This window comes from Drosophila innubila, assembly GCF_004354385.1.
Source record: "Drosophila innubila isolate TH190305 chromosome 3R unlocalized genomic scaffold, UK_Dinn_1.0 2_E_3R, whole genome shotgun sequence".
NCBI lineage: Eukaryota > Metazoa > Arthropoda > Insecta > Diptera > Drosophilidae > Drosophila > Drosophila innubila.
Genome location: NW_022995380.1, coordinates 18,792,273 through 18,817,658, shown reverse-complemented (window position 1 = coordinate 18,817,658; position 25,386 = coordinate 18,792,273). Strand labels below are relative to the sequence as shown.

The 25,386-nt window shown below is 39.9% G+C and overlaps 1 protein-coding gene across 5 annotated transcripts; it reads left to right on the top strand.

Moving 5' to 3' along the window:
- Positions 1-134: 134 nt before the first annotated feature.
- On the top strand, positions 135-25,198 carry LOC117792011 (trithorax group protein osa). 5 transcript variants are annotated; one of them, XM_034631962.1, is made up of 16 exons: positions 135-510; positions 2,506-3,673; positions 7,929-8,243; positions 8,349-8,558; positions 13,166-13,322; positions 13,391-13,762; positions 13,829-14,524; positions 14,591-14,775; positions 14,836-15,090; positions 15,888-16,104; positions 16,489-16,677; positions 17,271-17,657; positions 18,627-18,786; positions 18,957-19,155; positions 19,226-19,307; positions 19,444-25,198. In XM_034631962.1, the coding sequence occupies exons 2-16, from the start codon at positions 2,648-2,650 to the stop codon at positions 23,049-23,051; spliced, it is 8,058 nt and encodes a 2,685-aa protein (XP_034487853.1). In that variant the 5' UTR covers positions 135-510; positions 2,506-2,647; the 3' UTR covers positions 23,052-25,198. The 5 variants fall into 5 exon arrangements, with proteins under 5 accessions (XP_034487853.1, XP_034487852.1, XP_034487850.1 ...); XM_034631961.1 differs by lacking the exon at positions 17,271-17,657 and having other exon boundaries at positions 137-510; positions 14,839-15,090; positions 15,888-16,103; positions 16,449-16,677; XM_034631959.1 differs by lacking the exon at positions 17,271-17,657 and having other exon boundaries at positions 137-510; positions 14,839-15,099; positions 15,888-16,103; positions 16,449-16,677.
- The last annotated feature ends 188 nt before the right edge of the window (positions 25,199-25,386 follow it).

The window sequence follows — 25,386 nt, the reverse complement described above, 5'->3', positions numbered from 1 at the left end:
AAATTTTAAAAAATTCTAGCTAAAAAGAAATAAAATTTGTAAAAAGGTACAAAAATTCAGAATACCTTTTTTCGGAAATGTACGTATTTTTCCAAGTAAAAAAATCATACCAGATCGGAAATTTTTACTGTATGGGCAACCTTCGGTTTAAGGACGCCATATTTGTTCGCGTCAGTAGAGATGTCCGGCAACGCTTTGTACAGGGCCAGCTCGTCGTCATGCTGAGAAATAATGAAAATTAAGTGAAATTACACTAAATAAAAAAGAAAAAGTGTATAGATTATGTACAGAATATGTATAGTTATTAACCAAGTGTGAATTTAAATACAACAAGGTGTTTTTTCTCGCGTATTCCCACTGTGAATAATTTTCTTCGGCAACGGCAACGCAGACAAGACTTGCATACAATTTAATGTTCGTATTCGTACCGAGCTTGTCTTCTCACGCGAGTTCGTTTTTAGTATATATAGCCAGTCTATGGACGGTCGATGCGTGAAAATATTTCTATGTGTAAGTGTGGGTGTGTACATGTTAATTTAGAAAATGACTTAAATCATCAAAATTTTGCCGGATATTTTGGGTCTAGCAAGTGAAAACTGCAAGCTAGATACGCAAAAACCAAATATGTACATATGTACATACATGCTGGCTCAAAGTTCGATACGGTACAGATACATATGTACGCGTGTATACATAAAATATCAAATTGTCGGGTTACATCCTTGCATCATCATCACCACAGAGCCACCACACCAACGCCAATATCTATTAATCTACGCCAAACAGTCCAAATGCGCTGAAACCCAAAAAGATAATCCACACCGAAATGTGAAAAAAAAAAGAATTCTTAAAATGAAGCATAAACGAGACCGACAACGACGACGACAAACGTCAGCAGTAACGAGCAATGCAATTACAACTGGCCAACAGCGGTCAGAGGCTAATTTCAATGGATAAATCATTACCTATGAAGTTTACTTTACAAAATTCAGAGCAAAGCTATAAAATAAACCGAAAAAAATAAGCAAAAACAATTTGTGAAAAACGCGAAACCTAAACTCGTTTTGTTCTTACATTCGGCATTAATATTAAAATGTAACCGTAGTGGTTGTCTCGCTCTCACACACTTATTTGCGGTACGAAAAAGGCCGCATATTATACAAGCGAGATAAATAGCACTCCAAAACGAAAATCAACGAGAGCGCGCAAAAAATCCAAACGCAAATTATACGAAAAGAAATCAACGCCAAATGGATAATGAAATATTTATTAAAATTATAGGTGTACAAATTATTGCACTGGAAAAGATGCCAGCACATTAATTAATAAATTGCACTTGTGATGATTGGTTGCCAACTATGCCATTTTCTCGCTAGATATATGTACATATGTATATACACATGTATGTATGTAAATAGCTGACTGAATACATAGCTTGGGGTCTAGCCAGTCTAGTTTTTATTTCCTTTTTATTAGTAATTCTACAAATGCATGTCTCACATGTCCTAGAGAAAATCACCAATTTAATTCTCTACTTTGAAAATACGAATTTGTAACCTGTCAGCGGTCTTGACGAAGTCCTATCGGAATATTTGCGTATCGAAATCGTGTGCGATAAATTTAAATTTGTTTATATGCTATTTAATATTGTTGAAGTTGTAAAATGTATTATTCAATATTTATTGTGATATTATCAACTGCTTGAATCATGTCGATAATATTCTGTTATTTGTTATGCTTGTTGATAAACTTTGTTATCATTAAAAGTAAAATGTTTATGAAATGCAAAGCATAACAAACGAAAAGAACAGTTAGTATTAAATGTCTAACTGTTCTTTTCGTTTCGTTTCGCAATTGGAGAAGAGCATTAGCTTGCGACTTTATACATCCTGATTAGATGCAAATTGTCAGTCGAGAATAAAGAGTTGTTTATACCAAATACTACATTTAAAAGTATAATAGTAATAATATAATTTGTGCGATTGGCATATATTGAAAAAGTTTTTATCAAAGCTTAACAATTAAATGAATATATGTATTTATATTAAATGTAATTAATAATTTACTGCACTCTTCAAACAAAAACTAATACAGACATACCATGTGCGCATAAGTGCGACAGTGAGAGCCACACTCTCATGCAAGTGAGACGGCGTGTGCGTGTATAGCTGCCAAATGTAAAGAGCGCGAGAGCGAACTCAGAGAGCGAGAGAGAGAGAGCCCACTGTGGCTGTCAACGCGCGACAATTTGTAAACGGACAGCGAGAATGCTTTGGTAGTGGTAGTGGTTGCGGTAGTGGTATTGGTAACTGAGTTTTCAGTACACAGAATGAAGAATTACAAAATCTTTGGCGGCCAAAAGAAATACGTATTGAGGCAGTTGGCAGTATATGATTTGGCTATGATTATGTGTGTGTGGTTGTGTGTTTGCAGTGGTGATGTTTTTATTGTTGTTCAATTCAAATTCAAGCTAAGCAAACTAACGAATATTTTTAAAACTTGCAGCTAACATAACCTCAAACTTACCGCTGCAGTCGGGGAAGTCGTCGTCATCAGCGTCAACGTTGTTGGTGGATACTCTTCAGGAACCACAGCTACAGCTCCAGCTATTTGATTTGATAACCATCGCCTGTCAAACGAGGAGACTATGAATGAAAAAATAAAATCGCCTTCAGCACAGGGTGGTAGTGGTGGTGCTGGTGCTGCTGCTGGTGGTGGTGGTGCAGCTGGTGGAAATTCAGCTCCATCGGTTGCCGCAAGCGCCGGAGGCGCCACACCACCCACATCGGGTCCTCCCACGCCGAACAATGGCAATGATCCTAACATACAACAACAAGCCGGCACTGTACCGCATCCCTATGGCGGACCGCCACCCGGCACAGCGCCAGGTGCACCACCTGATCCGGCAACTGTTATGTCGCACTATCACCATCTACATCAACAACAACAGCAACAGCAGCCACAACATCCACAGGGTCCACCATTACCACCACATATGCAACACCACGGTGGGCCACCTCCGCCACAGGGACCACTGCCTCTGCCAGGAGCGCCTGAGCATACGCCCGGTGTGAAGGATGAATATGGCTCAGCACATTTGCCTCCGCCACCCGGCGTACAACACCAGCATGCCCATCCCGCCTATGCGCGTTATCATTCGGGTGATCCCAACATGGATCCCTATCGCTATGGACATGCGCCCACGCAGCAACCACCTCCAGGCACTAAACCGCCGCACCAGCAGCAGCAGCAACAACAACAGCAGCCGCAAGGTGCTGGAGGATCGCCAAATCGACCACCACAACAGCGATATATACCCGGACAACCGCCGCAGGGTCCCACACCAACATTAAATTCATTATTGCAATCGTCAAATCCGCCGCCACCGCCCCAACATCGCTATGCGAATAACTATGATTCCCAGCAAGTTGCCAATGCAGCGGCTGCGGCAGCTGCAGCACAACAACAACAGCAGCAGCAACAACAACAGCAGCAGCAGCATCAACAAAATGCCCAACAGCAACCTGCCGGGCCACCGCCCCCACTCCCCGGCCATGGGCCACCGCCGCCACAACATCAGCCATATGGTGCGCAACAGGGCGGTTGGGCACCACCGCCAAGGCCCTATAGCCCACAGCTAGGACCATCGCAGCAGTATAGGACACCTCCACCGGTAAGTTGGCTCAAATAAATTGTGAGGGAGAAGAAGGGCGGGAGAAGGGAAAAGGGAAAAGCGAGAGAAAAGGAGTACGAGTTTGTTATTTGTTGTGTTGTTTCTTCCTGTTGGATGTTGGTGTTCCGCTTTTTAAAAGGTTGCCCAATTTCTTTGGCCTTCTGCAGCTTCTACAACATTTGCCAGACATACTGACACACATAACGGCAGACCGAAAGCTCAACTTTCAAATATAAAATAAAAATGAAGAAGAAGACGAAAAAATAAAACCGGCACTGGCTGTGGCGCCGGTAAACAATAACAACAAAACATGAAAAAGGCAACAAAAGGCAATGGTGGTGGTAGTGGTAGTGGTAGAGGGAGAGGTGGTGATGGTGGTGGTGGTTCAACAATAAGAACAAGCTGCCGGTATCACCACCTGACACAAGGCAGCCAGAAGAGACGCGGCATGTTCCTCTCTATCTTTACACACATTTGTATGCATGTATATGGTGTGTGTGTGTGTGTGCGAACGGGTGTATGCCTGTGTGTGTGTGGGTGTGCTTCTTTATTTTGCATTTAATTATTTGTTGTTGTTTATAAAAACAAATCTTATTTGAAATACTTATTTACAGAGGAATTTAGACAATACTTAAAAGATACACATACAGTAATCATCTTATCATATAATTGGTTATGTGTATAGATAATCACTACATCTAATATACGTTCATTTATCTGATATTCTACATATTGCTGGAATTGTAAAGATATCAAACAAACGCACACATAAGCAAAATTCTTTTTTTATGAATGGTTGAGTATCAGTCGCAAATACAATTCAAATAAAAGGCAATGACCTTTTATAGCTCAAAATAAAAACAGAATGAATCAAATACAATATATATATATGGATATGTGTATGTGTATAAATAAACAATCTGCGGTATTCGTCTAACTAGATACTCAATATAAGTACGTCGAATAAATTAATTAAAGCTTTAAAAGTGGGAATATCCAAAAGAATATTATAAATAAAAGTTACTGAAAAACTCTTATTTGTAACAGTTATCTTTACGTTAATCTTTTAATTTTGACAAAAACGATTCTGTACATTAATTATTTTAATTTTATTTGTACTCGTGCTGATTTTCATGTGCTCGGATATTCTAGGAAACTTTCTCTTTATTCCAATTTTATATTACTCTTTAAGTTCGTTTTTAAAAAGATATTGTATACATCTAGACTACCCCACATTCTCAGTCGGAATTTAATGGGGCAGGGGAAACCAAAACAAAATAAACATTTGACATGCTTGTTGTAAAAAACGCAAGAGAATGTGAATGAAATTTTGATGTTTAGCTTACGGAAGTGACTGGGTCAACAAGTTTGTCTTTCTACATACATACATGCATGTATTTAAGTATGTGAGTGTGTATATAAAATAGTGTTATTTAAATGTATGTATGTACATAAACAAAAATGAATTTAATGTATTTTTTATTTAACTCTCGCTGTCTTACCCCAATTTCACATTGCAGACAGAGGTCGTATTCTTCGTGGCCCATGATAAACCTCGCTTTTGGCCGTTTGGCTTACAATTACCATTACAAAGCGAAAGGGGAACAGGAAGGGAGGGGGGGGGGGTGTTCCTCGTGTCTGTCTTGGGCTGTTACTTTGCTTTTTGTTGGTCGTTATCGTCTCGACTCTCTCTCTTATCAAGTGTTTTTCTTTTTTAAGCCTCGACCTTGCGGTTGTTATCCTTTTATTGTTGTGCAGTCGGGCGAATGTACAAGATGTACACGTGTGTATATAAAAATAATGTGTGTGCTGTGATGTAAAGTGATGTAATCATATACACGGGTGCCACAGATTTCGAAACCAAACTCCCAAAAATTGAGTTCTTAGAGATATTCGGTTGGTTTCGATTTCTGTGAAACCCCTGATACAACCAAGCAACTGTTTTGACAAAATACAAATCGTGGTCCGATTTCTTGAAAAACTAAAGGTTCTCAAAATTATTATAGATAGTTACAACTACTTTATGTTAACATAGAAAACTAAATTAAGTATTCTATATAACAACTAAAACATTTCATTTTATGGTACTTTGGAAACTTTATTTGTTAATGTTAGGCTATTTTTCAAATCCATCAATTCATTGTCTCTGTGCTATTGCAACTGTTAAAAACATATTTATTATATTTTCTATAAAAAATTTGTATCATTTTTCACATTTTATAAAGCAACACCCTTAAAATTGCGAACGACAAACACACACACACACATGTATCATTTTCCCCTATGATTCAATTGTTGCAAGTGTATTTACATATATAGCGTGTGTATCTCCGTCTGTTTGTCTCTGTGTGTATGTGTGTGTGTGTGTGTAATATAAAATAATAAGCGCAGCAAAAGACCAGGACTTGGTCCTGCTTCTGTTCGTGGTCTGTCCCTTTTTATATTTTGTTTTTGTTCATACCGTGGTGTGTTTTTTTTTGCTCAATCCGGGCCCGGCTTTTAAACCACCACCATTGAATGAGGATGCAGTTGCTGCTGCTTCTTGTTCTTTCTCCGTCCGCCCCCTGTGTCATACATAATATTATTTTCTCCGTCGCACTGTCAGCCATTCGGTCGCCGTCGTTTATTCGTTTGTTTGTTCGTTCGTTCGAATACATCTACTTATATTCGTTGTCTGTGTCTCTGTGTGTCTCGACCCGAGCCAGGTTGCGCCCTTGCTGCATTATTTCAAGTTCCACTTCAGCCCTGCCTGACTGCCCAGCCGCCTGACAGCGTGCCTGCTTGCTGGCGTACTCATTTCTGTTCTGTTTTTGATTTTCATCCATGATGAGTTTTCCCTTTTTTACTTTAGTTCCTCTTTGCCTTCGACTTCGTCGCACACGCACACACACACAAACACACACACACGCAAAGGTCCCTTGCCGGTATGCAGTAAAACCATCCATTCATGTTTCCTGTCACCCTATAGTGGACCAACCATCGTTGTTTTTGTTGTTGTTGCTGCTGCTTGTCCTGCCGGCTTTGCTCTGCCACACACTCTCGCACACACATATACACACATACTAGCGTCTATTGCCGTGGCAGCTCCCATTAGATTTATTGCCACGTTTTACTTCGGTCTGATATTTGCAGCAACACGACGAGGACTTTGTTGTTGTTGTTGTTGTTATGCCGTTGCCAGCAACATTTGTTATGGACACAAAGAGGGTATGGGCGTGAATGCGAGTGTGTGTGTGTGTGTCTTTCTGTCTTTCCGTCGGTCTGTGCATGTATCTCGTTGATCTTCACTTGTCTTGCACCATTGCTCGTTTCCCTTGATTGTAGCATAACATCATGTTGGAAAATCCCTTCATTAATGCCGTACAAAGCTCTTCTCTTCATACCAAGTCCTCCTCTCCTCTCCTCTAGTCATCTGTCTAATTCAATGTCTGAAATAAAATGGGATTTCTTATGTGGATAATTATGCTCTGTGATTATTTAAGCGCACAAGTCTTGTTTTCTATTTAAATTTTAAATAAATGTAGCCTTCCAATTGAGAAAAGTTTAGATATGAATACTCTTGTTAAGTTTAATTCCATAAACCAAAATTACACGAAATCATTTGCCCATCTATTATTATATACCATATGCATATCAGTATTTTAATGTTGAAATTACTATATCATCTGTTATATTCATTTGTATCTGGAAAGCAATTTAGGATTAATTTTAACAACTATTAAAAGAAAATTAAACTGATTTTAGACAGTCTAAATAGTTTTTTTTTTCCAAATTTTTTTTAGCTTTTGATTAAACAATTACTATAATTACTTATTTGTAGTAGTTTTAATTTTCAATGGAAATAAATGAAAATACATTGAACAAAATTATTTGATTACCTTTTAAATAAATGTAAAGAGTATCTAATTCTCCAAAATATTCTATTCCGATTGAACATTTGTGACTGTCAAGCTGAAATATCTCTGTAGGACAAGCTGCTTTTCATCATTTGCTGTATAAAATATATGTATGTGTATGTGCGTTTACTGAATTGGTTGTGGAAAATCGATTACAATGATTGCAGGGCGAAGTGAGGAGGGTTGATGATACAAAAATAATTAAAGCGCATGGACAATTTATGAAGCAGACAAAGCCTTTGAATAAGAAGTTATTTCTACTATTTTCATAATGAGGAAATATCTAAGATACAATTCACATATATACATGTTTTGTATATAAATATTAATTTGTCATTTATCATTATTTCAATTTACAGCAAAGTACTTCCAGAGGTCAATCACCATATCCGTCAGCTCACAGTCAAAACTCAGGTTCCTATCCAAGTTCGCCCCAACAACAACAGCAGCAGCAGCAACAACAACAGGCGCAACAACAACAAGCGGCACAACAGTCCGGTGGTGTTGGCCCACCTGGAGCGCCGCCGCCACCTCCAGGCCCCTCACAGCAACAACAACAACAGCAAAATACACCGCCCAATTCTCAATATTCGCCGTACCCGCAAAGATACCCAACACCGCCAGGTTTACCGGCGTCTGGGCCCAATCATCGAACTGCCTACACAACGCACCAAGTAAGCAATAATTTATAATCAATTAATTCAAATCAATAGTTAATTGCTTAAAACTCATTTTGTGATTATAAATAACTAAAATAACATTTCGATGATACTTTTCAGTATTCCGAACCAAATCGACCGTGGCCAGGCGGCTCATCACCTAGTCCTGGTCCCGGCCATCCATTGCCGCCTGCCTCACCGCATCATGCGCCGCTGCAGCAACCGCCAACGCCACATTCCGCTGGTGGCGGACCTCCACCCAGCAGCAGTCCAGGGCATGCGCCGAGTCCATCGCCGCAACCCTCGCAGGCATCACCATCGCCACACCAGGTAAGTCTTTTAAGCATTTTAATATCATCATCCCAATAATTCATGAGTTCAATTCAATTAGTTAACAATTAATCTCAGCTAGTCATGGTGAAACCCGTTACAAACCAAATTGGTTTGAATTACTTGTTTTTAATATTAGATCAAAATATATCTGCAAACCATAGAGATCAAGTCAGCTGTGGATAACTAGCTCAACTTTATTACTTTATATTTCATACAAAATAATATAAAATTGATTTTCAATGAAGTTCTTATTTCGTTCAGTGCTCACCTGAAAAGCTAAAATTCACACAGCTTAAATTTTGAACAAAATATTAAAAGCAACTTTTAAGCACAACAATCAAAAATGTCAAAGTGAACAATGCTGTAGTGAATTATAGTGATTATAAATCCTATTCATATTCTTAACATGGTTTGGTTGTCTCTAGATTGGTAGACCTTCACTTTATTGAGGTGCATAACATTTTTTGGGCTTGTCACTTATCACAAACTTCACTTCTTTATCCATGTCAAACTCTACCCACTTTTCGCAACTTGGTTATTGACTGATACGCGCTATCAGAGCGCTTTGCGTCGAGCTCTTTGCATTCTTAAATATGTACCTATACACATAGGCATATACTGAAGGGAGAAAAGAGAGTCGCTTTGGTATGCGTAGTACCCCATTTATTCATTCAGCATATCCGTGATGTTCGCTGTGGTTGTTCTTTTTCGTGTTGTTGTTGTTGTTGTTGGCCCGCCGCCGTCGTCGTCGACATTCCTTATATTATTTTTTTACTCATTCCCTTTATGTGTTTGTTGTTGTTGTTGTCGTGTGTTTGTATGTATGTGCAGCTACATCCATAGATACTCAAGATCCCACAAAGAGCATATGTTCCCCCATACATACATATGTATTTGGGTCAATGCCAAGGTCATTGCTGTTGCTTGCGGGCTATTCACTTTTATTTATTTTATATATTTCGTGCTAACAATTGGGACTTGTTCTTGATTTTCTCATGCCCATCTTAAAAATGCTTGATAGGCCTTAACAAAGAATCTCTTGCCAATTTGTATGGCATAATCGCATTAAATTTTTGTTGACTGCAGTCTAAATTTGAGCTCAATTAGATTTTCAAAACAAAATAAATAATGAACTTCACAATTGCTTAAGAGTTGTTGCATTAATACTCCTAGCCCCATAACGCTTCATTTGTTTTGTTTCTGTTTTTTTTTGCTGCAATGCATTTTAACAAATTTTAGTTACTCACGGAGCCTAATGAGTGCTGAAAGTCGGTCGACTGCAGAGGTTCGTTTAGTAGTCTGTTTTTTTCTCGATATTCTTTAAAGGTAACAATTCATTTAAATGAGGGTATGAACGTGCTAAACTATAAAGAATTAAAAGCTGAAAACATTACAGATATTTGAAACAATATACAAGCTTAATTTTTTAAATTAGGTGTAGTACTTAACTATTCCATTATTATTCCATTAAGCTATTCATCGATAGTGGAAAAGTTTATAATAAAAGCTATGTAAATAAGACTTTAATGTTGATGGACAGGCTATTTTTATTTTTATCACATGAATAGGCTGCTTTGTCACGTTTTACTCCAATAAAGTTGGAATATTTTATTAAAAACTTAACGAAAGAAGAGTTTTTTGTTTTTATTGTATTTTGTTTTTTGCAAGATCTTTGGCGGTCTTTTTGTCTGTTCACATAGACGACGCCGCAACCACGCAAACTTGAGTTTCGCTCATAAAATTCAAGTATGCACACGCGAGCATACAGTCGCATTCTTACAGATACAGATACATTTCGAAATACAGATACAATAAAGCGCGCACACACCCAGAAATAACTAATGAATGTTCACCATTTGCGGTGGGGCTTTCAACGGACTGGCGCTGTTTTTACTGCTGCTCACTCGCTCTCTGGTTGTTTTCGTATGTATTTGTATCTATATATTTGGACATGTGTGTGTGTGTGTCTGTTTGTGTGAATGATGCAAATGGAGAGCCAGTCAGTTGAGAGAGTGTGCGGTTGCAAAAATTACTGAAACTACTATCTCGACCAAGCTTAAAGGCAATCTTTTTACATACTTGCATATGCTTTCAAACATATCACATTTTTTTAAAATACCCTATAGTCAGAAAAATTATATTTTTCGGTATAATAAACTTTCCCAAATGTACGAGACACAGAAACAGAATAGTCTTAACAGTCGTGTCGAATTTGCTTCTGCCTGTAGAGCGTACAGAGTATTGAATAGTTTTGCATTTCGAATGATTTTATATCAGCATGTTTATGGTATGTCTGCAACACGTAAATGTTGCAATGTTGTCAAACAACTGTTAAGTTTTCGCATTGCTGACACTACAATTGATATACCCTGTGGCTATTTATCAGGACTAGAGTATTCTTACAAAAAATTGCACTTACAACCTTACAAAATGCATGGGTTTCTGGTCTAGTTAAAAAATCAAACATAAAATTCTATTGAATTGAGTTATGTTATAATCCAAGTTATATTTGGCAATTATTTGTTATGAAATATTGAAATTCAATAACTCCAACAGAAACGTATCGTTTATTATACCCTAAATTTTTTTTTTTTTTGCTGAATTGTTGACTTTTGTATCCACAATTGTTTGCACACATTGAACTATTGTTGTTATTCGCGCATACATACAAATGTTCATGCACACATGTATGTCCATGTTTGTTATAAATGATATTTCTTTGTGGTCGTTGTTCCCGCAGCGCCTGTTTTTCATTCCAAGTAATTTTTCTACATGCCGGCAAGCTTACACACACACACACACACACAGATACATGCAAGAGAGACAAACACTCGCACACACAAGCACGCACACACTCAGCTACAAACGTGAGCCGCCTTCATCTTGAGCAACGTGGCCCCATCGTTCATATAAAACATTATAGCAGGCTTTTTTAGCTTTGCCTTCTACTGGCTGCCACTGGTGGCTTTGCTATTCTCGTCATCAACGCCGCAGTCGTCGCTGTGCCGATGCGATGCCGATGCCACTCAAGTATATTCCATGCCTGGCCCCACACCCTCTCTCCGCTCACCGCTCTTGGCTCTCCCCACTCACTCCACACTACACACTACACATTCCCCCGAGCATACAATCTACCCATACACTTAACACTCGACGCTTTTGCTTGTGCTCTGTGCATGGCACGAAAACGAATGACGAGAGCAGAGGAACGAGCAAAAAACGAATGGCTGACTGGCTGGCGCTGGTGCTAGTGCTGGCAGCGCTGCCTCTGTCTCTGCCTCTGCCTCTGCTGCTGTGGTTGTCGTTGTCGTTGCCGTTGCCGTTGCCATTGCTTATTTCATTTTATTATATTCGAACGTTGAATGTGTGCACTGTGTCTGCGATTCGCTGTATGCCTGGGTATGTATGTTTGTATGTATGGTATATCTATATGTATGTGTGTGTGCGTGTATGAGTGTGCTCGTTCACGTTGTTGTTTCTTATCTACGTCTTTGTCATCGTACGTTCGCTCACTCAAAGCGCGCCATAACTACCACTGCCACATCTCCAATCCGGGCCCCTTTGAACGCTTCGAGTTGCAGTTCGCGTCGACTTTGTCGTTATTTCGTTCCACATAGCTTTTACTCTTGCTGTTATTGTTGTTGTTGTGCGCTTTGACTTTGCCGTTGCCGTTGCTGTTGCCGTCAGTTCATCGTACATTTCATTTCACTTCACTTAATTTCTCAGATACCAAAACGAACAGAGCGCGTTGTATTTTCTTGATGTTGCTGTTGCCCGGCATCCTCCCTCTTCCTCTCCCCATCTCTCTCTCCGTCTCTCTGCTTCATCATGAGTCCGTCCAATCGACAATGTTGATCCCGCGCCGTTCGTTTTTCTCTGCGACTCGAATTGCTGTCGGCTTAAGTCACTGTGTTTGCCGCACACACACAAGCATACATACGTACATAATATATATTCATATTCGTATTCGCATTCGTGCTCCCTTGGGTTGAGCTTTTTCTTGGTCTTTCTTATTTTATTTTTATTTTGCTTATAGGCAGAGACAACAAACTAAGGTTACAGTCGACGGTTTAGAACTATTGCCTGGAGACTGAGGCCTGTTGATATTCTAAGCTAGATTTCGGGTCTATGATTTTATTGAAGACTGGTTACAATTGCGCAACTGTTTCTTAAAGAGCGGCATTTGGAATACGTTAAAAACGATGAGGGAATATATTTTGCCTTGGATTATATTTGTTTGTTTGCTTTATTAGACTCACAACAAAAGACGAAAAAGGTCGCCCATAAAATGCCCATTTGGAGTTGAGAGTTGATTTAAATTTAAAAAAAACATTAGCTATCTTACATTCCAAAAAGTGAGAGATGAAGACTTAACTAACAGATACCCGGTATAATGACCTAAAATATCACATATTCGTAAAGAATTCTAGCTGCTGTAATTCTGCTGATATTCTTCATCTTCACAGTGTAACATTTTCTCTATAAGGATCATTACTATCATAGAACAGTCCATGCCCAATCTTTTATCACTCTTAAAAAGCTTCTTTGACAAATCACAAATTTATTGAATTGTTTACCAATCGTTGCTTGTTTTCTTAATGCAGGAGTTGATTGGACAAAACAGCAACGATAGTTCGAGTGGCGGTGCACATAGTGGCATGGGTTCTGGTCCACCGGGCACGCCGAATCCACAGCAAGTCATGAGGCCTACACCCTCGCCAACTGGCTCTTCGGGATCAAGATCAATGTCTCCTGCAGTGGGTATGTATTTAGGAAGCATGTGTCTCTGTTTGAAATCAGATTGCAATAACAATTGTATTTCAATTCAGCACAAAATCATCCAATCTCGCGTCCGGCGAGTAATCAGTCAAGCAGTGGGGGTCCAATGCAGCAACCAACTGTGGTCGCCGGCCCGCCACCGATGCCGCCACATGGTCTACCAGGTGGGCCACCATCTCAGCAGCAATCTCAGCAGCAACAGGCTTCAAATTCAGCATCGTCAGCAAGCAATTCGCCACAGCAGACGCCACCACCAGCCCCGCCGCAAAACCAAAATGTTAATAATATGGCAACACCACCACCGCCGCAAGGGGCGACAGGTGGTTATCCCATTCCGCAGCATATGCATGGCCCCTACAAATTGGGTGGACCTGGACAAAGTCCCGGCGCTCAAGGATATCCACCACAACAATATCCGCAAGGTATGGCTTTTTAACTTTTCAACAACAACATCAATAGTAATGTGCATATATTTGTGATTTTATTAGGAAATTACCCGCCACGCCCACAATATCCGTCGGGCGCGTATGCAACTGGGCCACCACCTCCGCCATCCAGCCAAGCCGCTGGCGGAGCCAACAACATGTCATCCAGCGCACAAACTGGCTACCCTCGTTCAATGCCCAACCACAGTGGTGGTAGCCCTCATCCACAGTATCCACCGTATCAGTGGGTGCCCCCATCGCCACAACAAACTGTGCCTGGTGTCGGTTCGGGACAAATTGGTGCTTCTATGGGTAATCATGTGCAAGGCAAAGGAACACCACCACCAGTGGGACCGCCTCCACCACAGGGCAGTGGCTCGCCACGCCAATTAAACTATCTGAAGCAGCATTTACAGCACAAAGGTGGATACGGTGCAAACCCAGCGGCACCACAGCCCCAAGGTTATGGAAATGGACCGACTGCCATGCATCCGGCAATGCCCATGGGTCCACCACATCATATGGGTCCACCGCATAGTATGGGACCACCTACCAGCACGCCGCCGCAATCAATGCTGGGTGCACAGGCAGGCAGCGACAGTGGCCCAGAGCATATATCCCAGGACAATGGCATCAGTTCATCAGGGCCGTCACCAGCCTCGGGATTGCATGCCGTTACCGCAGTAGTTACAACTGGCCCAGATGGTACACCAATGGATGAAGTTAGTCAACAGAGCACGCTCTCAAATGCTTCGGCTGGTAAGTCAAAAAAATGCTTAACACTTGTTAAATGTTGAAAATTAATTGTCTTAAATTATCTTGTAGCATCTGGCGAAGATCCACAATGTACAACACCAAAGTCGCGCAAACATGATCCATATAGCCAAAGTCATTTAGCACCGCCAAGCACTTCTCCACATCCCGTTGTTATGCATGGAGGGGGTGGTCCGTCTGGAGAGGAGTATGAAATGAGTTCACCACCTAATTGGCCACGTCCAGTTGCTAGTTCGGTATGACTACTTGTGTTTAATCAATCGATATATCAAATCATTAACTTTTGTTATTCACAGCAGGTGCTCAACAGTCATGTTCCTGTTCAGCAAGAACCATTTCGGAGCACCATTACGACAACAAAAAAGTCGGATTCGCTTTGCAAGCTATACGAGATGGATGACAATCCGGATAGGCGTGGTTGGCTAGACAAGCTGCGAGCCTTTATGGAGGAGCGTCGGACACCAATTACAGCGTGTCCGACCATCTCAAAACAGCCACTCGATTTATATAGGTTATACATTTATGTAAAAGAACGTGGCGGATTCGTCGAGGTATGCAAGGTGCCGTAGTAACTCCTTTTACTAACTTCTTTTTAGATTTACTAGCAAAACCAAATCAAACAAACCAAAATTAGTGTACAACCAACCAAAATCACCAAACCAAAAAAAAAACACCACCAAACCAAAGTAAAAATAATGTAGCTAACACCTTAAAGAAATTATTTAAATGAAAAACCAATGATTCTCTGAATGTCCAACAATCGAAAAATTTACAACTTTATCCAATTGCACGTTATCCATTTGCTACATTCAAACCATTTCGTTTATCGTCTGTTTCTCATTACATTCCAGTTGAAGTTGAATCAGAATTCAGATAGTTGTAATCATTTATTTGCATGCATTACCTTTTTCCGATAGCATGCTTGATTTTTAAAATGAGACTGAACTTTTAACGAAATCGTTGGGAATTTGTTTTGCATTCCGATTTAATTGAATTTTTTTGTGTGTGGTTTCATTCAAAGCAGGATTCAAACTTTTTTTAATCCTTGCAGAAGATTTTCATATTCTTATTATATTGATTACTTTTGTATGTTACACACTTTTGTTACGATTACCACGATCATAGCGTTTATATTTGTTTGATTGTAATTTCTCTTCTCCATCCTCGTTTATTTCAAATCTTCATTACTAACAACAATTAACTTTGAATGCGGCAATCACATACAAAATGTTTGCTTGTCATTTTCTTAGATATTTCTCTCATTTCCTAATTAACGATTGATTAAATTATTTCAAATTTGGTTTTATTTTTATAAATGAATACGCACATTTTTATTGTTGTTCACTAGGTGACCAAGAGCAAGACCTGGAAGGATATAGCTGGTCTGCTCGGAATCGGCGCTAGCAGCAGCGCTGCCTATACACTCCGCAAGCATTATACAAAGAATCTGTTGGCATTCGAGTGTCATTTTGATCGCGGCGACATCGATCCATTGCCCATTATACAGCAAGTTGAGGCCGGTAGCAAGAAAAAGACAACGAAAGCAGCATCTGTGCCATCACCAGGTAAGTGTATAACTTGAATTGGGTTTATTTAATAAATATTTCAGTTCAAATCTCATATCAATGGTCAGCTTGTCCAATCAAGAAGTTTACTCCAGAAACGATCAACTCAAATCCAGGTTTTATTTGATTCTAAGCTACATTTCGTCACGCCTTAAGTAAAGCATCTTCTCGTTTCCACAATTCACTGTTGACCTGGACAATAAGTCCCATTGCAATTGCTTAGATAGGATGCAACTCTTGAAGCTTGATAGATGATATCTTTTATATAGTGTATGCACAAACATCATTTTAAATCCTGTTTTACAATTTATCTATTTATTTGTATAATATAATTCCAACCCATCGGTGGTGGACATTTGGACGCTGGAACAACAAATTCTACAGGATCATCGAACTCACAGGATTCTTTTCCGGCACCACCTGGAAGTGCACCCAATACAACAATCGATGGATATACTGGCTACACAGGCGGTGGTGCCTATCCTACACCTTCCGGACCGCAACCGGATTATGGAGCAGCTGGACAAATGCAAAGGCCACCATCGCAAAGCAATCCCCAGGCACCTCATCCTGGTAAGCAATACAATTCAATGAATATGTTATTCGAAATGCATACCAAAAACGTGTAAATACAAATACATATATGCATATCAAGTATTTGTATGTATGTGTAATCATAATTTGTTGCTTTTTTTGTTGTAATATTATAATTGTCCCCTTTTAATATTAATTCATTATTTTTAATGTTTATGTGTGTATTGCAAATAGATAATCTACATCTATATAGATATATTCAGTTATTGGATATATCTATATATTATATTTGTATAATTTGTTTTGTTGTCTAACTTTTTTGAGTATTAATTTGATGTGTAATTTGTTTATTCATTTTTATGTTGGTTACGTATAAAATGGGCGCACTACTACTAAAAAAAAATCAAATTATGCCATCAAATCCACTACAACCACATCACACCACAACAACAACTACAATAACTTTTCGAACATGTTCAACTCAACTCAACAATTTAATAACTCCATGTGACATCTACAAAAAAAAAACCAACAACAACAAACTCATTTTTATTATGTTTATATTGTGTCATTCATTCATTTCTTCATCAATCCATCCATATCCATCATCAATGCCGCTTGCCGATATTAAGGCACACAAAATCAAACAGCCGCCGCTGTTGTTGCCGGTGATAACATAAATGTGAGCAATCCCTTTGAAGATCCAATTGCTGGCGGTGTGGCTGCTGGTGGTGTTGCTGCTGCTGCAGCTGCTGCTTCTGCTGGTGGCGTTGGTGTTGGTGGTCCACCACATGGTGCTCCACCACCGCCACCACATTCACCGCACACAGCGCCACAATCAAACAATCAACACCACCAACAAGGCATTCCAACACAATTGCCGCCACCGTCGCAGCAACCACCGGCGCCACCACCACAGCAACATGGTCCGCCATCGACGCAGCATGCTCGCCCTGCAACTGGAGTACCTTATCCACCAGGTAGCTCTGGGTATCCAACGCCTGTGTCTAGAACGCCAGGTACATTCATCTTGTTTTCTTTTTTATTTTTCTTATATTTTCTTATCAGCAAAAATCATTTCATTTCAATTTTCAATGAAAACTCATTTATATGTTTAACCAATTGGTCTGCATGTGGGATATCGATTTCATTTTCATAATTGCTTGTAACTAACATTTTCGATTTAATTAATTATAAGTTTCATTCAACAACATATTATCTTCAGGTATCGAATCGTATTGTCTATTAAATATGTTTGACTTTGTTTTACAAAATTTTTAATTTTAACTATATATATTAATACTAAGTGTGATTATTTGTAGATAATTAAGTTCCTTTTGAGATACTATAACTTTTTCCAAAGCAGATAAAGGAAAAAAGAAACTAAGACTGCAAACCCTCAATTGTTATCTATTTTCCTTGATTTTCTAAGCATGAAAACATGAAAGATCTATAATTTTCTTTTCTCCAAAATTGTCCTTTTTGTTCAAGGGGTAACTAGTCTTAAATATGTTAATATGAAATATCATCAATTTCTTCAAATAGTTTTACGTTTAGGACCAATATTTTTTTTTTTTAATTTATGTGTATTACAAAACTCTAAGAGCTGTCAGGGATTTTTGCCTTTTGTGTGCTTACTCGTACCACAGACCATAAAACAAACGCTATAAAACCAACTGATAACAGTGATGCCTGTAAAGAATTTATTTGTATATTGATTTAGATAGTTGTGCTTAAATTGTTGTCTTATTTATTGTTACTTTTACTCTAATTTAAAAAAATTAGCTTTGTTTTTCTCCTGTTTCTATTATACTGCACAGATGTGAGGGAATTAAAATTTATTGTCTATTTAATTATTTTATTTCAATATATTTTTAACAATTCGTCCCTCTTTTTGAATTTCTATACCGCCACTGCCATTCTTATTCTTCTTAAAGAAATATGATTTGGACAACATGAAATTAAAACGATTGCTCTAATTATTTCAGGCTCACCGTATCCAACACAGCCTGGTGCTTATGGTCAATATGGTTCGGGCGATCAGTATAATGCCGCTGGGCCACCAGGACAACAATTTGGACCAAATCAGGGACAATATCCGCCGCAGAATCGCAATATGTACCCTCCCTATGGGCCAGAAGGGGAAGCGTGAGTGCACAATTCATATACCTCAATTTAATATACCCACAACACACATACGCACAACAAACACTAACACAACTGTACTGTTTTTAATCAAATTTAACGACGAAGGTGTATTACTAATGTAATTTTCCATTCTATTCAATTAATACTTTGTACATTTGTATTTTAAACAGCCCACCAGCTGGTGCTAATCAGTATGGTCCGTATGGAAATCGACCTTATAGTCAAGCACCACCTGGTGCACCGCAGCCCCCAGCGCAAGGCGGACCGCCAGGTGGACCGCCAGCCAGTGGGGCGCCAGTAGCACCACCAAATAGTGGTTATGCACCAAACACTCCCAACCAGCAGGATTATTATCGGCCGCCAGATCAAGTAAATTACTGAATTAGACACCAGATAAAGTAGGAAAGAAATTTACTAATAATTATCTATATTTTAACAGAGTCCTCAACCGCGACGACATCCTGACTTCATCAAAGACTCGCAGCCTTATTCAGGCTATACTGCGCGGCCTCAACTTTATGGTATGCATTGCTTTTTTATACCCTTTATTCGTAATGTGACAGCCGAAAGGAGGTGGAATCACGAAATCACTCTCAACTAAAGCTTTCTTACTTGGTTTAGTGGTTCATTTAGTAATACTCATTCTGTTGCTTTTAGGTGGTTGGCAAGGTGGCAATCAACAGTATCGTGCTCAGTATCCCACATCGTCGGCGCCACAATCGTGGGGAAATGCACCACCACGGGGTGCAGCACCGCCTGGAGGTCCCCATGGTCCGCACGGTCAGCCGCCAGCAGGTGTCGCTCAGTGGGATCAACATCGTTACCCACCTCAGCAGCCTCCTCCGCCACCGCAGCAGCAACAACCGCCGTATCAGCAGGGCGCACCGCCTGGTCAGCAACAACAGCCGACGGCACCACAGTGGGCACAGATAAATGCAGTTCAACCGCCACCCCAGGCAAATATAGCGCAACCGGGATCAAACCTGCGTCCGCCACTTGGTGCTGCACAGCAGCAACGGTTGCCCAGCGGAGTGCCCGTCATGTCGCCCCAGCAGCAACAGGGACAACCAGTGGCACAGCCACCACATGGAGGTGTTCCTACATCAAATATGCTACCAGTTGCTGGTGGATTAGCGAAACCGCCTTATGCTATGCCACCGCCGTCACAAGCTGGAGGCGTTCCACCTGGTGTGGCCATGGTTGGTACCCCACCTGGCAGCATGATTGCACAAAAGCAACCGCCAATTGTTGGACAGGGCATGCAGCCGGCGCAACAGCAGCCCCCTCATCAGCTGCCCAATCAGCAGGCTCCGTATGCTCCACAAGTAACTGGCGCCGGGGCACAGCTCGTGAAGAAGGAGCTAATCTTTCCACACGATAGCGTGGAATCAACAACACCAGTGCTATACCGACGAAAGCGCCTGACAAAGGCTGACGTCTGTCCCGTTGACCCGTGGAGGATCTTTATGGCTATGCGTTCGGGTCTTCTCACTGAATGCACATGGGCTTTGGATGTGCTGAATGTTCTGCTATTTGACGATGCCACCGTTCAGTTCTTTGGCATATCAAATTTGCCCGGCCTGTTAACCCTGCTGCTTGAACACTTTCAGAAAAATCTCGCCGAAATGTTTGATGAACGCTGCGAGGAGGCGATAGGCGATGAGGCAGATGATGATGCCGACAGTGGCACTGTCGTATCAGTGCAGGCTGAAGATCGCCTCAGGCGGAGACAGTCGCGTTGTGTACGGAGCATATGCAGCTATAATCGTAGACGACACTACGAGAATATGGATATTAAGCGCAGTGAAGATTCGGATGATGCCGATGAGGGCATCGATTTGGGTCAAGTGCGTGTCCAGCCAAATCCCGAAGAGCGAACGCTTCTCCTTTCGTTTACGCCTAATTATACTCTGGTCACGCGAAAGGGTGTCCCGGTTCGAATTCAAACTGCAGATCATGATATCTTTGTTGATGAGCGCCAAAAATCATGGGATATTGACACAAACAAATTGTACGAGCAGCTCGAACCAGTTGGCAGCAATGCCTGGACATATGGATTCACGGAACCCGATCCACTCGATGGCATTATCGATGTGTTCAAATCGGAAATTGTTAACATTCCATTTGCGCGATACGTACGTACGAAAAACAAGGGAAAGTCGCAGATTGCAGAGATTGCGGCGAAGAGAAACAATAGCCTTCGACCGGACGAGGATACCGTGGTCATCAAGCAGGAAGACACCACAACCAACAGCAGCACCGAAGATAGCAGTCTAATTCAGCAGACTTACAATAAAAAGCGTCGATTGGTGAGCAGTAGTGGTGGACCAGCCAGTGTTGATATTAAAAAGTCCAAACTGGAGGAGGAATTTGCGCAGCCAATCCTCGAGGTTAAGAAGGAGACAAGCACAGATGCCGCCCTGTGTGTGGGTGTCAGTTTAACGGACAGTGATTGCCGGGCCGTTGATATGGAGATTGAATTACCGCAGCAACAACGTCTGACCAATGGAGTCGCTACACAACCCAAGGGATTTGATCCCAAGTCAACTGTGCGCGATGTAGCACAAGTTCTGCAACGACGTCGTGACTCTAGCTACGAGGATGAATGTTACACGCGAGACGAGGCCTCATTATATTTGGTCAACGATAGCCAGGATTCGTTGGCACGTCGCTGTATTGCGCTCTCGAATATCTTTCGCAATTTGACCTTTGTGCCCGGCAATGAGACGGTGTTGGCCAAGTCGACACGATTTCTGGCCGTGCTCGGTCGCCTCCTCTTGCTTAACCACGATCATTTGCGACGCACGCCCAAGACCCGCAACTATGATCGAGAAGAGGATTCAGACTTTACCGACTCGTGCAGTTCATTGCAGGGTGAGCGGGAATGGTGGTGGGAATATTTAATTACCATTCGGGAAAATATGCTCGTGTCCATGGCCAACATAGCTGGACATTTGGAACTTTCGCGCTATGATGAATTAATCGCACGCCCGCTTATCGATGGACTGCTGCATTGGGCTGTCTGTCCCAGTGCCCATGGCCAGGATCCCTTTCCCTCATGTGGCCCCAATTCAGCGTTATCACCGCAACGCCTTGCCCTGGAAGCGCTCTGTAAATTGTGTGTTACAGATGCGAATGTCGATTTAGTGATTGCGACACCGCCCTTTTCACGCCTTGAGAAACTATGTGCGGTGCTGACGCGACATTTATGCAGGAACGAGGATCAAGTGCTGCGTGAATTTTCTGTCAATTTGCTGCATTATTTGGCCGCAGCAGACAGTGCCATGGCACGGACTGTGGCCCTGCAGTCGCCTTGCATTTCATATTTGGTTGCATTCATTGAACAGGCGGAGCAGACTGCATTAGGCGTGGCCAATCAGCATGGCATCAACTATCTGCGCGAGAATCCCGATTCGATGGGCACCAGCTTGGATATGTTACGACGAGCGGCCGGCACGTTATTGCATTTGGCCAAGCATCCAGATAATCGATCGCTGTTCATGCAACAGGAACAGCGATTACTTGGTCTGGTCATGTCGCATATACTGGATCAGCAGGTGGCATTGATTATATCAAGGGTGCTCTATCAAGTCTCGCGCGGCACTGGTCCGATGCACTCGGTTGAGTACAGATTGTTGCAGCAGCGTCAACAACAACAACATCGCTCCAATCTGTCTGCAACAGAAAAAACAATTGCGTCAACAACAACAACAGCAGCGGCAGCGACAACAGCAACGGCCACAACCACAACAAGTGCAGTGAAAACGGAACCCTGTGTGCAGCAAACAGCAGATCAGACTATCGATACTAAGCCAACAGCAACAGCTGCTGTTGTCATGACGACAGCTGTGATCAACGATGACAACAGCAACAGCAGCCAACAATTGCCGCCAGCGGCAACCTTCAATGATGTTAGCAACAGCAGTACCAACAGCAACAGTTGCGGCACCGTCAGCAGCAATCAGACTAACAGCAGCAGCATGGGCAGCAGTAGTCAGACAACACTTAACAATTTGGTAACACCAAGCGAACAACAACAACAACAGCAGCAGCAGCAGCAGCAACAACAACCAGTTGGTAAATCCGCAACTGTAGCTGCAACAACGCCAACAACAACATCGGCATTGTCTTCGAACAATTTGAGCAACATTAATGTCAATGCTGCTGCATCAACAACACCAAACTCAACACCTGCAACAGCTGTGGCGCCACAGACGGCGGCGCCACCGCCAACAAATGCCAATACAACCGCAGCCGTTGCGTAGTATACAACAATGCTACCAGCAACGTCTTACTATTGGTAACAAGATGGTGATCGTCGATGGATGGCTAAAAGAAACTACAAGGAATAAACACAACACTTATACAGTTATATATTGGTAGAATTTGAATTGCGATGATGTAATCAAATAATGTAAATTAACTAAATGGTATAGGACATGATCTGCGTCGAATCGTGAGTTAAAGCGAATTACTAAATGATAACGATAATTAGCATAAACACAAAAAATTGTATATGCTATAAACGTAATTAACTTCTTGAAATTTAGAAAAGATTCAAGAATAGTAACACACACAATAACTGTATATTTTTCCACTTAAGTCTATAGTTAATATATATAAATATAAAAGGAAGAAAATCAATATTACGGCAAGGAAAACATAAAAAAAAATAACAGAAAAACAAAACGATAAACAAATAAGAAAATGATAAAGAAAGCAGGAATTCGGTCTGGCGTTAAATATAGTCCCCCGTTCAAATTTTAGCAATGAATTTTCAACGTCAAACTTAAGGCAAGAGGTTTATTTGCATTCAGATAGAGATGCATGCGTAAAGTTTAAGCACACAATATACTTACATATGTATTAAATTAAATGATTAAAAACTAATAACTAAAACTCAATACACACATATGCATACGCTAAATATACATACATACACTTAAAATTATAAATATATATATATATAAATGAAATGTATTGTGTTGCTTTAATTTATATATATTTTGCGATATGTATATGGTATATAAATTTAAGTAATACAATACATAATGATTGAGAAATGGGAAATAACAACAAGTTATGTATGTTAACGAATAAACATATATATATAAATATATATATACATATATATAAATAAAAGTTAGTTTTAAAATTCTACTACATACTACTTATAATAATAATATTATTACAATATGTCATTTAAAGTCATATAGTGAACATAAATATAACATCATATGCATATGTATGTGTATATGCGACATCTTTAAGAACTATGTAATACAATTAAACGGATATTTATGTGTGTGGATATTGTGAAATTTGAATGCAAAAAATAATGCAAACACAAAATACAATATAAATTAAAAAAAAAAAAAACAAAACCGAAAAACAAAAGAGAACTGTACATACTTAACTATTTTGTAAATTTTATCTGTATTTTGTTTCCGCGATGCGCGTTGAGCGTTGCTGCCACATGCCACAATTCATCTCGTATTATTTATGCAAGCGTGTGTGTGTAGGCGAATAATTCAAGTTGATTGAATGATCGTAAAAGTTTTGTTTTATTATATTTTTTTTGAAGATTATCACACATCCACACACACGTTGCATTAGAGGAAAGGCAAAGTTCGAGCACTTAATGTTGTAATTTTTATGTTGTTTGTATTATTATTTACTGAAGTGCTGCTGGAACAAGGTTTAATTTTATATTGAGCATAATTTAGGCGTAAATGACAAGCTTAACTCATAAGTTTTTATCTTAATCTTAATTTAAAATATTCAATCTTAAAGAAATACAGTACATTAAAAAGAAAAGATTTCAAAATGAATACGAACTAAGCTATATAGAAGCACGAAAAATAAACTAACATGCTTTACATTACAAAATGAAGAAGGCGTGAAACCAATAGAAAACGGAAACAGAAAAAAATTAAAAACAAAAACGTAAAAAAATTAATTGCAAAATCATCGAGCACCTGAAAATGGACATGTGCGAAAAGTTGTAAACTCTACTTTGAAGCATATGCAGTTAAAGCTCTAGAAAACATGGCAATATTACAAATGGACTGCTGTTTAAAAGAAATATAAAATAAAATGAGAAAAAATAATAAGAGAAATATAACACAAACAAATACGAATAAATGATGATAAAATTTATAAAGTCAAGTAGACTGGGCTAGTAGCAACCCCCTTCTATACTAATGTCGATCAACAGAATGATACCAGAAGCAGTTGAAACCTGAAAAAAATAACTTTAATTTATGTAGTTGTTTTCCAAACACAAAATATGACTCAACATCTCGATATCGATATATTACTTGTAGTTATTAGTGTATAATTTTTGCTAGGATGTAAATGTATGTCCCCCAAACTTAATTTAATTATTTAATTAATATACATACATATATAATATACAATAGTGTTTTTTATTATCCACATCCATATGCAATATAAATATGAAAATATTTCTTTTATTAATTTCTGCCGAATTTTCAGCTCTCGTCCGACCGTTAGATGGAAATTCTGGAAAATTTTAAAACAGTAAACTTGCTGTCGAGCTTAAGGAACAGCACCAATTTCAATTAAATCCATATCTTT

Coding starts and splice junctions, on each gene's coding strand:
- LOC117792011 (XM_034631962.1), top strand. CDS start 2,648: ATGAATGAAAAAATAAAATCGCCTTCAGCACAGGGTGGTAGTGGTGGT. Junction 14,776..14,835: donor CACGTCCAGTTGCTAGTTCG/GTATGACTACTT, acceptor TGTTATTCACAG/CAGGTGCTCAACAGTCATGT. Junction 19,308..19,443: donor TGCGCGGCCTCAACTTTATG/GTATGCATTGCT, acceptor TGTTGCTTTTAG/GTGGTTGGCAAGGTGGCAAT.